The sequence below is a fragment of the Camelus dromedarius genome, chromosome 6, assembly GCF_036321535.1.
Source record: "Camelus dromedarius isolate mCamDro1 chromosome 6, mCamDro1.pat, whole genome shotgun sequence".
NCBI lineage: Eukaryota > Metazoa > Chordata > Mammalia > Artiodactyla > Camelidae > Camelus > Camelus dromedarius.
The window spans coordinates 44,662,119-44,676,824 of record NC_087441.1 but is presented as its reverse complement, the minus strand read 5'-3'; the positions used below and the strand labels follow the sequence as shown (position 1 = coordinate 44,676,824).

At 39.2% G+C, this 14,706-nt stretch overlaps 1 protein-coding gene across 1 annotated transcript in view; it reads left to right on the top strand.

Moving 5' to 3' along the window:
* LOC105097150 (coiled-coil domain-containing protein 162) overlaps positions 1 to 14,706 on the top strand; it is a 95,048-nt gene that overhangs the window by 11,105 nt on the left and 69,237 nt on the right. Inside the window, exons 5-8 of the mRNA XM_010989653.3 lie at positions 710 to 912; positions 3,217 to 3,372; positions 6,305 to 6,398; positions 7,110 to 7,247. Coding sequence (XP_010987955.3) covers positions 710 to 912; positions 3,217 to 3,372; positions 6,305 to 6,398; positions 7,110 to 7,247 — 591 coding nt within the window. The remainder of the gene's footprint in view (positions 1 to 709; positions 913 to 3,216; positions 3,373 to 6,304; positions 6,399 to 7,109; positions 7,248 to 14,706) is intronic.

Genomic DNA, 14,706 nt, shown 5'->3' with positions numbered 1-14,706 from the left:
TTGGAAATCAGAAACCTAAGTTTACTCTCGGTACTATTGTGTGACCTTAGAAAATTTCAGTGTTTCTTAAGATCCCTCACTGATAAATTGGAAATAATGGTATCTGTGACGCCTACTTCCTGGGGATCTTGTGAAAATAAAAATGAGTTAATATATGTAAAAATGCTTTGAAATTTTATTTACTTTTAATGTCCTTTTAAAAAACTTTTTCTTTTAATGAGGTACTGAGGATCGAAACCCAGGAAATTTTGAAACTTCAATTAGAGGGGTTTATAAGAAATTGTTATTATTATTGGCCACTAACATACTTGAAAAATATCAGGAACTTCTATTTCTATTTAGGTCATCTTTGTCATTTCTACTCTTTATTTTGGTGTAAAACATTTATAATAATGATAACAGCAAATACTATGTACCAAGCACTCTTGCATATATTAACTCACTTAACCCTCTCAACAACCCTGTGATATGGTTATGATCTATTAGTTCCTATTAGGCACTGTTATTTTTTTCCCCAATTAAAGATGAGGAAACAGACATAAAAATTGAGTAAATTGCCCCAAATCCCACAGCTTTTAAGTGGCAGAGCTAGGAGTTGAGCCTAGGAACTCTGGATCCGCTGTCTATGCCACTGACATATTTTCCTTAACATGTTAAATTTCTTTCTTTCTTTTTTTTGTATTTTAAAAACTATTTTGTTTTCTTTCAGCTGTTTTCAGCTAAAGTGATGGGAGACCCCTTTCTCGTGGGGGAGATAGGCCTGCTTGCACTCAAGTCTGCAGCAGATGAAGGACAGAACCAAGGCCAAGATTCTCATATGCTGCTCCTGGAGACGTTTTCCAAACTTTTGGAACTCTTGACCCTCCGCCATCGGCTGGTAGAAATGAGTCTGGAGAGTGCACACTTAGCACGGTCAGTAGGGGGACTGAGGGTCCAGATGGAGGATAACAGACTATGGTCTCCCTATCTACAAGCCTTACCCCATTTATGCCCCTAGAGTAGCCAGAGTGAGTTTTCTAAATGGCTGAAATGATGCCTCCCTCCCTTGTTTCTCCTCTCACTCAGGTCTCCCCCCATGCCCCTCTAACCACTCAGCTGGCTGGGTTCTCCTGTGATCACCTGGGCTTCCTCTTCATTCAGCCATTGCCTTTTAATTAGATGCTTACTATTGGTTTATTGGTTTTTCTGCTTGTGTAAGCTCCCTCAGTGCAAAAGCTCTGTCCACATTGTTTTCCATAGTATCCTATCAGCTGGTATGAAGCCTGACCCACACCAGGCACTCAGTGAATACTGATTGGATTTGCCCTCAAATATAATGAAGTTGAATAGCAGAGCAGAAGCAGTGGAGGGCCCAGAGAAAGGAAAGGATGTGTCAGTGACAGCATCCAGGTCTGGCAGAGGTTTGGAAAGTTCAGCAGGTAGGAGGAGAGAACGCTTCATGAGTTAGGTTTTAGGTATAAGTGTGAGATGATGGTAAGACATTTAAGTGAACATGTTCTATAAATAGGAAAAACTTGGAACATGAGGATTTGTTACAGGTGTGCATGAGTTCTGTTGTACTCTGGTCCCCATAAAAGGTCCTGAAGACACAAAAGATCTAGTCATCCACCATCAACCACTATCTAGGGCCTACTATGGCCAGGGTCTGTACTGGGGACTTTACACGTATTAGTTCATTTAATTCTCAGAATAATTTTATGATATAATATCCTTATGATATGATATTATGATATGATGGTTTACCAACATTTTACCAGCGAGACGATAGAGGCTCAGAAAAGTTAAATAATTTTTACCTAAGATCACAAAACTAGAAAGTAGTAGGAGCAGAATTCAAACTAGGAGCCAAGACCATTATTAAGCTCTAGGATACTACTTCCCATAATTTCTGATCCTTGTTCTCAGGGATCAGAATGTAGCAGTTAACCCTAATACAGTTTAATATGACACTTTGGTCCTATGAACAAAATACTATGGGAGCACAGAAAATGAAGTATTTCATTCTTTATATGTAGGTCAGGGAGAGCTCTGTGGAAGATGGCCTAGGGATGAATTGTGCCCCCTTAAAATTCGTGTTTAAACCCTAATCCCTAGTACCTCAGAATGTGACCTTATTTGGAGATAGGGTCTTGATAGAGATCAAATCAAAATGAAGTTATTAGGGTGGACTCTTAGCCAATATAACTGGTGTCCTTATAAGAAGAGGAAATATGAACACAGACATACACAGAAGGAAAACTATGCGAAGGCACAAGGCCAACACGGCCATCTCTAAGCAGAGGAGAGAGGCCTAGAACAGACTCTTTCCTCAAAACCCTCAGTAGAAACCAGCCCTGAAACACTTTGATCTTGGACTTCTATCCTCCAGAGCTGTGAGATAAATTTCTGTTGGTTAAGCCCCCCAGTTCATGGTACTGTTTTATAGCAGCCTAGCAAACTAATATAGATGCTGTTTGAACTCAGCCTTGATATACCAGCTTCTCGAGATGAAGAAATGTGTTAGGATAGGGGTAAGAGAGGAGGGGAAGGCATTCTAGACAGAGAAGACTGAAATGCCAGACCGACATCTGAATGGAGCCTTGCTGCAAGCCATGGAAACGTGAGAGTAGAACTCAGAGTGAAGCAGGACAGAGATGGGATCATAGGTTCCTACACACAGGGGTGATGGTTAGGGCCTGGGGCTGGATGACAAACTCCCCAAGGAGGGCATGGAGAAGTTGAGAAGAAGACTGGGTTTGGAACCCCAGGAAACACCCGGATTTGAAAATAAAGAGGAGGAGAAGCCAATGAAGACTGAGAGAGAATGGTCATGAGGCAGAATCATGGAGAAGATCCTGGAGCCAGGAGAAAAAAGATGTTCCCCCAAGGAGGGGACAGAAGGGCCAGCTGTGAAGGGCTCTGAGAGAAAATGGTGAACCTTCGATTGCGGGCAATATTGGTGGCCTCAGGAGGGCTCTGAAGCCAGACGCCAGCTTGCAGGAAGTGAGAGTTGAGGAAGTGCCCAAGCACATCTCCTCCCACCTTAACTACTATCTTTAACTGTCACACCTTAGGGCAGACCCAAGACCTTTCTGACTCATTCATTCCACACAGGACTTGGCTTACTTTTGTTTTGACTTTTGCTTTTGTGCTTATTCAGATGGTTTGGTTTTCTTACCACTTACTTCCTTTTAGGGGAAAATAATACCAAACGTTCTTGTCTTTTACCCCTTTTAGTCTCTATAAGGAATTGGCGTGTGAGGTGGGTTTTGAAGAGTTCCATTTGTATCTGAGGCCTGTTCACTTTGAATTTGCATCACACAAGGACAAGGTGGTCCATCCACCCCCTGTCTTTATAACTTCTCTGCTGGAAGACAGTGATCGTGTAGACAGGTGAGCCTTGAGTGGGTCAAAGGAAAAAGAATGTATTGGTAGAAATGATTGGCCAGTGAAAAATAATTTCATCACTGGACATGCAATTGCATTCTAGATTCTCTCCTTTATAATCTATTTGCCATGATGTCAATGTTTTTCTTTTTTCTTTCTTTTTTTCTTCTTATTTTTAATAAGAGGAAGAACATAGGATTTCAATCAAGGGGGATAATTGGATTCAAAAACACAAAGTAACTGAGAAATGGAAGAATCAGAGTAGAAAGCTCTAATGTGATGGAATCACAGGCTCAGCGGCTGTGCAGGGTGATTGTGTTGTGTCCAGGGAGAAAGTGGTGTGAGGATTGGTCTCATGGGGCAAGAACCATGAATCAAAAGCCCAGGTCCCTGTTTGCACTTTCCCTGGAACCAGGAAGAAGTCAGTCAAGTTTTTTGAGTAGCTGTTTCCTCAAAACTCTAACACAAAGCACAAATGTGACGTGTGCGGCAGTATCTCAGTCAGGCTGTTGTGTTGGCCAGTGAAAGAAGCCAACTCAAATCAGTGAAACCTCTTTTTCATGCCCCATAGGTTTAGCCCATTGCCTGAAAGAAAATACTCTTACTAGTAACAAAATGTGAATCTACTCAGTGGGAGAAAGCAATCTTTTTCCCCTACACAGTCAACCTTTGATGTTTACCCAGGAGAAACTTCCATCTCCCTCTTCTTTCCTTCTCTGCTTGTCTGCCCTTCCCCTGAAGATCAGAGCTCTATTCCTGGAGATTCCTGGTATGGATGGGCCCCACCTCAAGGAAAGCAAAGATGATTCCAAGGAGGGAAAGTCACCTTTGTTTTGCTAATGTGGATCACGCTCCAAATATAATAATATGCTAAAGGAGGCGCATAGGCTGGAATGGAGGGGGTATGAAGATGGAATACAGTATCCCAGAGTTTCTAAACCTCAGCACTATTGAAATTTGGAGCTGGAAAACTCTTTCTTGGAGGGGGCTGTCCTGTTCATCAGAGGTGGTTTAGCATCATCCCTGACCTCTACCTACCAGATGTCAGTAGTACCCCTTCCCCCATTTGTGACGATCGAAAATGTCTCCAGCCATTGCTATGTGTCCCCTGGAGGTAAAATCTCCCCTGCTCTATCCTGTCACACAACCTAAACCAAAAAGGTAATTTATTGGAAGGATACAGAGATACCTCATAGAAGCTGAAGGCAGGAAGTGTGATCGGACCTCAGGCGAGGCGAGGTCTCCAACCTGGAGCCAAGCTGTTTTCTGGCTCAACAAGGGCCTCCTCTCGGAGCTGCTATTTGAAGCTGCTGTGAAAATAGGGCATATTTTTGTTCAGCCAGAATCAACCAATCAGCACAAACTGAATGTTCTGTGGCCTGGCCAAGTGGTGATTGGTCCTCCCAGTGATGACCCAGATATCTTTTAAGATCTGAGGAGTTTTCTTTTTTTTTTTAAACATTTTTTTTATTGAGTTATAGTCATTTTACAATGTTGTGTCAATTTCCAGTGTAGAGTACAATTTTTCAGTTATACATGAACATACACTCATTGTCATCTTCTTTTTCACTGTGAAGCTACCACAAGATCTTGTATATATTTCCCTTTGCTATACAGTATAATCTTGTTTATCTATTCTGCATATGCCTGTCAGTATCTACAAATTTTGAACTCCCAGTCTATCCCTTCCCACCCCCCACCCCCTTGGCAACCACAAGATTGTATTCTATGTCTTTAAGTCTGTTTCTGTTTTGTATTTATGTTCTTTTTTTTTTTTTTTTTTTTTTTTTTAGATTCCACATATAAGTGATCTCATATGGTATTTTTCTTTTTCTGGCTTACTTCACTTAGAATGACATTCTCCAGGGACATCCATGTTGCTGCAAATGGCGTTATGTTGTTGGTTTTTATGGCTGAATAGTATTCCATTGTATAAATATACCACATCTTCTTTATCCAGTTGATGGGCATTTAGGCTGTTTCCATGTCTTGGCTATTGTAAATAGTGCTGCTATGAACATTGGGGTGCAGGTGTCTTTTTTAAGTAGGGTTCCTTCTGGATATATGCCCAGGAGTGGGATTCCTGGGTCATACGGTAAGTCTATTCCTGGTCTTTTGAGGAATCTCCATACTGTTTTCCACAGTGGCTTTACCAAACTGCATTCCCACTAGCAGTGTAGGAGGGTTCCCTTTTCTAAGATCTGAGGAGTTTTCTGAATTTCCAGGAGAAGGTTATACATCCAAGGACCTTGTGCATTGAATTTGCATTTGTTTTATGTATGCTAATTTCTTCAAGTTATCACTTTGGAGTGATGTTACAGCAGCATATACCAAACATGAGCATAATGACATATTTTGAAAAGCACATTCATGCATATTATCTCACTTAATATTTGCCAGAACCCTGCCAGAGAGGTGATATCTTCATTTACAGATGAAACCAAGATTCACAGATATTAAATTACTTGACAGAGTCTCCTAGTTATGGATGAAGGATGGTGTTCTGAGGCAGAAACATGGCTGCAAAGAACATTTAGATGATTGTTGGAGCCATGGGAGAGAGTGAGAGCTGGACAGCATTTAGGAAGCAAACAAAGGGGGCCGAGTCAATGATGGGCCTGTGTAGGTGACATCAGGAAGGTAAGAGGGAAAACAGGAGAGAGCAGTGGAATGGTGACCAAGAGAAAATATTTCAGATGCTCTGGGGTGTAGATGGTCACACAACAACAAACTGCAAGGAGATGAAGTCCAATAAGGCCTGAAAAGACCCTGGACCCCATCAGTCTTTGGGTGGAAATGCCAAGCCTTGTATAAAATCTGTACTTGCTGTTACTACCAGTGTCTCAGAGCTGATCACATGTCACTCTGTCCCATCAGAACGGGCATCTCCTGGCTAATGGCACAGCACATCAAAACAGCGTCGTGTTTCTTCTTACAGATATTCTCCTGTGACTCTTGTCTTAGCCATCTCTGAGGTGGATGATAACCAAGTTGGCAGATTTAGTTTTTATACAAAGGAAGCCATTCTTAAGGTAAATTATTTGATTTTTTTAAAGAAACTAAAATTGAGCAATTTTTTCATTTATTCCTTTAAAAAAAAGCATAATATTTAATTCATATTAGTTTGACCCCCATATGTAAGAAAAGCTTCCAACTTCATAAATGATGATGGCCTTGCCTTGTTTGATGTGTAACACCACTGGCAGTAACTTCTGTTTGATTTTAAAAAGAGGTGCATGTAGTGAACCATCTTACCAACTTTGGACGAAGTCTTTAAGATATGCACTTGTTATTGGAGCTTTCATCTGATCTTTTTTAATCTGATGATATTTTTTCCTGCCACTCAAGTGGATTTCTTTGCTTCTATATGTGTGTGTGTAGGTCTGTATTTCTGTGATTTTTATATATTAATAATTAGTAATTTTGGCAGTTTTAACAAGAGCCTACCTCTGAGCACCTGTTTGCTAGTTTGTCAGAGCCTAGTCATCCTTTCCTGACCATTGGGAAACCTGATGGCGCCCAGCTACCAGGATCAAATCAGGCCTGGAGGCTGCCTTCATGGGATGAAATGCTGCTTAGGGAGAAAGCAGATTGGGGCTTGTGGCTGAGGAGCAAGGATCTCAGGATATCCTGCAATTTGATCCATATATTTACACGTTGAGTAAGTCGTTATCTTCACCCTCAACTTCACCTCTTTCTTTATGAGGGAAATTCCTAATACCTTTTATGTTTTCTTCCTTTAGCTCCTGTCCCATTCAGGAGTGGAAAATTTGCAAGTGACCCTTGCATGCCAAGCTACTCAGAAAAATGCTTTAATGGTGGCTGTCCAGCAGGCGTCCTTCTATCACACTCCCCAAGGGGACTGTCCCGCTGATGTCAAGGTCAGTCTGTAACAAGATAAGAGAAGCCTGAGGCATGATACCACTATCGCCAGCTTCTGTCGGGCTGCCACATCCTTCCCTCCCTCCCCCTCCCTCCTTCCCACCTTCCCTGTCTCCCTCCACCCTCCTTTCCTTCCCCCCATCCTCCACTTTTCCCTCCTTCTCTTTCTCCCTCTTTTTCCTTTTTCCCCCTTCTTCCTTCCCTCTTTCCCTCCCTTCCTTCTTTCCCTATAAGAACCGAAACATGATCGAGTCCTTACTGGGTCTCTTAAGTTTTCAGTGATTTGCTGGTCATTTTTCCTTTGTGCATGACTCTGTAATATTGACTAGCTAGAATCAACCAGCAGAAAATGTCCTGTTCCTCCATCCCTACCCTTTGTAGATAAATGGTTCCATTGTTTTTTGTCTTATCCTTCCTGTATTTCTTTTTGCAAAAGTAAGCAGATACATTTGCCCTTCTTTTTTTTTTTTCCACAAAAGGTAACCCAAAATATATCCTTTTATCCCTAGATTTTTTGTTATTATTGAGATGTAATTCACATAACATAAAATTCCCTCCTTTAAAGTGTGTAATTCATAAGATCATGCAATCATCACCACTGTCTAATTCCAGAACGTTTTCCTCATTCTCAGAATAAATCTTGTACTCATTACCAGTCACTCTCCAACCCCCACTTCCCTCAACTAGTAATTCACTTTCTGTCTCTATAGATTGCCTATTCTGGACATTTCATATGAGTGGAATCATACAATATACAGCCTTTTATGTCTGAATTTTTTCACTTAGCGTAGTGTTTTTAAGTTTCATCTATGTTGTAGCATGTACCTATACTTCATTTTTTTAATGATGAATAATATTCTGTTATATGGGTGTACCATATTTTGTTTATCCGTTCATCAGATGACAGATACTGGGTTGTTTTTACTTTTTGACTATTATGAATAATGCAGCTATGAACATTCATGTACAGCTTTTTGTAAGGACATATATGTTTTGAGTTTTGCTAACACTTGTTACTGGCTTTTTTTTAAAGCCATCCTAGTCGGTGCAAAATGATATCTCACTGTAGCTTTGATTTGTATTTCTCTAATTACTAACATTGAGCATCTTTTCATGCACTTATTAGCTATTTGTATGTCTTCATTAGAGAAATGTCTATTCAAATCATTTGCCCTTTTATAAAATTGGGTTTTTTTGGGTTTTTTTAGTGAGTTGTAAGAGTTCTTTACACATTCCCAATATACTTTCGTTATCCAGTATATGATTTGCAAATATTTTTTCCCATTCTGAGGGTCGTCTTCTCATTTTCTTGATGGTGCTCTTTGAAACAGAAGCTTTTCATTTTAATGAGTCCAACTTACCAGTCAGTTCTCCTGTTGTCACTTGTTCTTTTTGGTGTCATGTTTAGGAAACCATTATTTAATCCACAGTCATGAAGATTTACTCCTATGTATTCTTCTAAAAATTTTGTAGTTTTAGCTCTTACATTCAGGTCTGTGGTCCATTTTTGGTTAATTTTTGAACGCAGTGTGAGGTAGGGGGTCCAACTTCATTCTTTTGAGTGTAGTTATCCAGCTGTCTCAGTATAATTTATTGAAAAAGACTCATCTTTCCCCATTGAATTGTCCTGGCACCCTTGTCAAAAATCCATTGACCATTAATGTAACTGTGTTTATGGACCCTCAACTCTGTTCCATTGATCTGTATGTCTGTTTTTATGCCAGTACCACTATGTTTTGACTACTGCAGACCTGTGGTAAGTTTTGAAATTAAGAAGTATGAGTCCTCCAACTTTGTTCTTTTTCAAGATTTCTTCAGCTATTTTGAGTTCATTGCCATTTTTATGTAAATTTTAGGGTCACCTTGTCAATTTCTGCAAAAAAGAAAAAAAGCCATTTGGGAATTTGGCAGGGATTGCATTGAATCTGTAGATCAGTTTGAGTACCATTGCCACCTTAACAATGTTAAGTCTTCTGATCCATGAACATGGAATGTCTTTTCATTTATTTAGGTCTTCTTTAATTTCTTTCAACAGTATTTTATAGTTTTCAGTGTACAGATCCTGTACTTCTATGGTTAAATTAATGCAAAGATATTTTATTCTTTTTTATATTATTATAAATGGATTGTTTTCTTAATTCTGTTTTCAGTGTTCATTACTAGTGTATAGAAATACAATTGATCTTGTATCTTGCAAACTTTCTAAACTTGTAAATAGCTTAGTTGTGTGGATATGTATGTATTCCTTAGGATCTTCTATATAAAAGATTATGTCATCTGCAAATAGAGATAGATTTACTTGTTTCATTTCATTCTGGATGCCCTTTATTACTTTTTCTTGCCTAATTGCCCAGCTAGATCCTCCAGTACAGGTTCAATAGAAATGGTGAGAGTGGATATTATTCCTGATCTTAAGGGAAAATTTTCAATCTTTCCCCATTAAATATGACCTTAGCCATGAGTTTTTCTTAGATAACTTTTACCAGATTGAGGACATTGCTTCTATTCTCAGCTGGTTGATGATTTTATCATGAATGGGTTTGGGATTTTATCTATATGTAATACTCTTTTGCATTTTGTTTTTTTCACGTAACAGTATATCCTGGAAATCACTCCAAATAAGTTCATAGAGATCCCTCCCATTTTTTAAAACAACTATATAGTTCTCTCTTGTGTGTACATATTGGTGAATGTAATTTAAGTGTAAAATTAAATACAATTTTAGGAAATCAACTTTCCAGATGATCTTAAACATTCTTTAAGCCTTATGGATTCTATATAGCTCACTACATTTATCCTTTATCACATTTATTTATTATCTCTGTTTATCTATTTCTACTTTTCACATTAATGAGAGTATTAATTTATGAGTATGGCAAGAATACCCTATCCCCATTTCTATTGCCAAATACTAATTTCCATAGAAATCAAATACTTAAGTAGAAAATAGGGATAGAGTGAGTTATATTGATTTTTAAAAATTCAACTCCCAAAATCTTAATTCAGTACTTACTTTAAGTTAGGCTCATCAGATAATACTGAAGTATGGTTCACATTCCTGAGGACCTTATATCTGGTGTATAAAAGGGGGACAGGCCCATAAGTGGTTCAAATACAAGACATAAAAGAGGTTCACAAGCTATAGACGGAATTTAAAGAAAAGAGAGGTCACATCTGGGGAACCAGGAGGGGAAGCATAGAGTGGAGCCATTTGGGAAAACTTGAAGAATGAGTTTTTAATGGGCAGAGATGACCATATGATCATTCTAAGTAGAGAGAAGACCTTTCAGATACTCAGGCATAGGCATATGAAAGGGCAGAAGGGTACTAGGGAAAAAGTGAGAGGCCCAGCTTGATCCCACCTGTGGTTTTCATGCATAGTTGACATACAGAATCTTTTATTCAATGTAATCTTTTTATTTTAATGTAATCTTATGAAGAGTACCAAGAGGTAAAACAGATAAAAGTGGGGTTTTTCTGGTTTAAATGGAGATTGAGAGGCTTATAAGTCACTCCCTGAGATCCATCCAGGGAGCAAATGTTGAAAGTCACTGGGTAGGAACACAGAGCAGGGGTGGGAAGGCATTAGGGTTATTTTTATATATATGAATATGTGAATATATATAGTAATCTATATGTGTGTGTCTGTGTTTATATACTGTTACAAATGTAAGATAAAAAGAGGTCTGATGATATAATAAGGAGGAATAAATGACAGAGACATTAAAAGGGAACAAGAGGAAGGGAGGAAAGGGAAGAAGGAAGGAAAGAGAAAGAGAATAAAATTGTTCACTGCTATCAAAGCCAAAGGTGGAGAGTGTTTCAAGAAGAAATGAGTCACCGAAAAGTTGTACAGATGGCAAATAACCACATAAAATAATGTTCAACAGCATTAGTTATTAGAGAATGCAGTTAAAACTCCAGTGAGAAACCACCCTATACCCACTAGAATGGTTAAAATTTAAACTGACTGTTCTGAGTCTTGGCAGGACGTGGAGGATCTGGAATGCTCATATGCTGTTGATGGGAATGCCAAATGGTCAGTTGCCTTGGAAAACTGTTTGGCAGTTTCTTAAAAAGTTAAACATATACTTATCATATGATCCAGACATTTCACTCCTAGGTATTTATTAAAGCAAAATGAAAGCACATTCCATACAAAGACAAAGGTAAATGTTTATAGCAGCTTTATTTTAAATAACCAAGAACAGGAAAGAACTCAAATGTCCATCACTAGGTGGATGGATACACAAATTGTGGTATATTCATGTAATGGAATATTACTCAGCAATACAAAGAAATGAATTATTGATATATACAATAGAGATGAAGCCAGACCAAAAAACAGAGTACATCCTGCATGACTGTATTTATATAAAATTCTAGGAAATACATTCTAATCTATAGTTGCAGAAAGCAGAGCAGCAGTTGCTTGAGGAAGGGGGCTGGGTGAGAGGAATGGCCATGGTCATTATTTTGACAGCAGTGATGGTTTCACAGTTGTATAAATATGTCAACACTTATTTAATTGTACACTTTAAGTATGTGCTATTTCTTGAATGTCAATTATATCTCAATAAAGCTATTGTTTTTAGGGGAGGGAGGGAAGAGGAGAAGAGAGAGAAAGTGGAGGAAGAAGTTGATAGAGTTAAACGTAGGGGGAAGAACTAGAAGAGTAGGGATTAAAATGAAGCTATTTGACATTCTCGAAAGTTCATTGCTGACTCTGAGAGAGCAGTTCTAATGGGGTTGCAGTGAAAGCCAGACTTCCCGAGCTAAGGAGTGAGAGAATGATACAAATGTAGAAGCAGGTATAATTGTAGCTCCTGCATTAGTCTGCTGGGGTAGCCATAAAAAATATCATCAACTGAGTGGTTTACAGAGCAGAAATTTATTTTTTCATAGTGATGAAGGCTAGAAGTCCAAGATCAAGGAGCTAGCATGGTCAGCTTCTAATGAGAGCTCTCTTCCTTACACATTCTCAGTGTACCTCACATGGCAGAGAATATTTTGGTGTCTCTTCCTCTTCTTATAAGGACATCAGTCCTATCTGATTAGGGCCCCACCCTTATGACTTCATCTAACTCTAATTACCTCCCAAAGGTCCCCATCTTCAATACCATCACATTGTGGGGTTAGGGCTTCAACATAAGAATTTAGGGGAAGACACAAACATTTAGTCAGTAATAACTCTTTCAGAAGTTGGGTCAGAATTAAAGAGGAAGCTGGAGAGGGTAGGAAAATTCAGAATAAAATAGATGTGAACATATTTGTAGGAAGGGGGCTGGAAAAGAAGCAGCAGTTGAGAACAGAAATGAAAGACGAGCATTTGTGAGATCTTGAGTGCAGGTATGAGAATCAGGGAGCTAAGGCGTTCAATTCAGCAGCTTCTCTGGTCCAGGCCAGGCAGTGAGCTAAGGGATGAAAATATCTGGGCTCATGAAATCCTCCCAACAGCCCCAGGAGATGGAGGATATCATCCCCTTTTTCTAGGTAGGAAAAACAGGTTCTGAAAGCTTAAGGAACAGAGCCAAGATCACCAGCTGAGTGTCAGCACTGGGATCTGACAATAGAGCCTGTTTTCTTCCCTATTGGCTCACTCATAGCCTTTCTAAGACTTCTTGAGTCTTCTGAACTGGTATATTTTACTATTTCTAGGATACTGGGATAGCCCAAGAGTTTTCAGAAAAACAGGATGCAAACTTTAGACTTCTTACTCAAGATTTTTTCTTTTACCCCATTTTCCTGATGTCTCCTTCAGTAATTCAGATATGGAAAACTCAAAGGAGAATAGTCTTTCCTTTGAAGGCTTAATATTTTTTTTTTTAGTTAGTATTTTAGAAAAATGTAAAAGAATTCCATCCATCATGCCCTGTAGCTCCATAACCAAAAGGCCAAAAGGAACATTGGAAGATACAGAATTCCCTTTTCCTCTTCCCCTTCTACCTTCCCCTCTCTCCCCACCTTCCCTCTACCGCTCCCTCCTCCATCATTACATTGTGCATGGCAGCATATACAGCCCACATCCATCTGCTTAGGCTACCCCAGAATGGGCACCCTGAGACAGTTTTTCAGATCTTGCAGCCATGAAGTCCATCAAATATATTTCTTAAGAGGCCACTCTATGCAAAGCACTCTAACCAGCCACCTGGTAGAATGGAGAGTTGTTTTCCAGAGCACTTTAGACAACTCTGCTGTATTCTGGAAATAGTCACACTTAGTGCCTCACCCCTTCATTATTCACAGTGGTATCTCTCTTCCCTTCCCTCCCTACTCTGTCTTCTCTCCCTTCTGCTTCCTCCTACCTGCTGTGGACCTAGCCATTTACCTGTATTTGGGGGTCAATTATGGCTGTGAGATAATTTTACAGCCAGTACCACAGGACTTACAAATCCAACAAATTTAATTTAATTGACTTTGGTTTGAAATATTTTAGGAAATAAGTTCAGATCTGAGAAATAATAGTGGAGTGGGTCCAACCAGAAGAAGAAATTCCAGAATTGTGAATGGCATAGAAAACGTGCTGTTAGCCCCAACTCCAAAAGTCCCAGACACCCTTACTCATCCTTCAGAAAGATTCCAGTCTACCAAAAGGTACTGCACAGGAGTGGAGGTGGGGGGTTGTTTATAATAACAAAACTATTGTCTTTTAAGTCTGTTAATAGCATAGTGTTGTGCGACCAAAGGATGTCTAAACTCCCAGAGTGACCAGCATGTGTTAAGTTTTTAAGACCTTGTGTGAAGACCTTGTATGAACACTGAGAAGGTTCAGCCCCTCCTATTATTCTCCAATCTCTGAAGGAGAGTCAACAGTTCTTAATTTTAACCTCTTTTTTCTTCTTTTCTCCCCATCTTCCTTCCTTTCTCTTCCCCTCTTCCCCTCCTTCTTCCCTCTCTCTGTATTTTTTATAACTCCAAAGAGTTTAGAGCATCAGGAAGAAGAATATGAGTATCTCCAAAATTTCCATGTCTATTTTAAACAGAAAAGCACAGAAGGTGCTTTTTTCTGTTTAAAATATTCAAACTTTTCTTCTTGCTTAGAATATTAAAATAGAGGGGCCCAGTCTCTACAGACAGATATTTATAAGCCAGAGATGCCCTATTATATCTTGATCTCTTACTATGACAGAGAAAGAGAGAGGTTTGTATTCGGTAATAATTATGAATACTCAATATTTTATTGAGGCATATCAATGACACCCTAGTCTAATTCTGGCAAATTTAGAATGAAAAAAAAAAATAACAGACAAGACTACTCTATTCCCCAAGATACCATTAATCTGACACATGTCCAGAGTTCAAGTGTCCTTACTCCACATTCCCAAAGAATGGAAGATTTAGGATCAATGTGTCTGGTCGTAAGGATCCTTAGGAGGCCACTTCAGTCCAGGTACCCCTACCTTTCAGGCCAGGAAGGCACAAAGGCACAGGGTAGTACAAACACTGGTCCAGGCTATG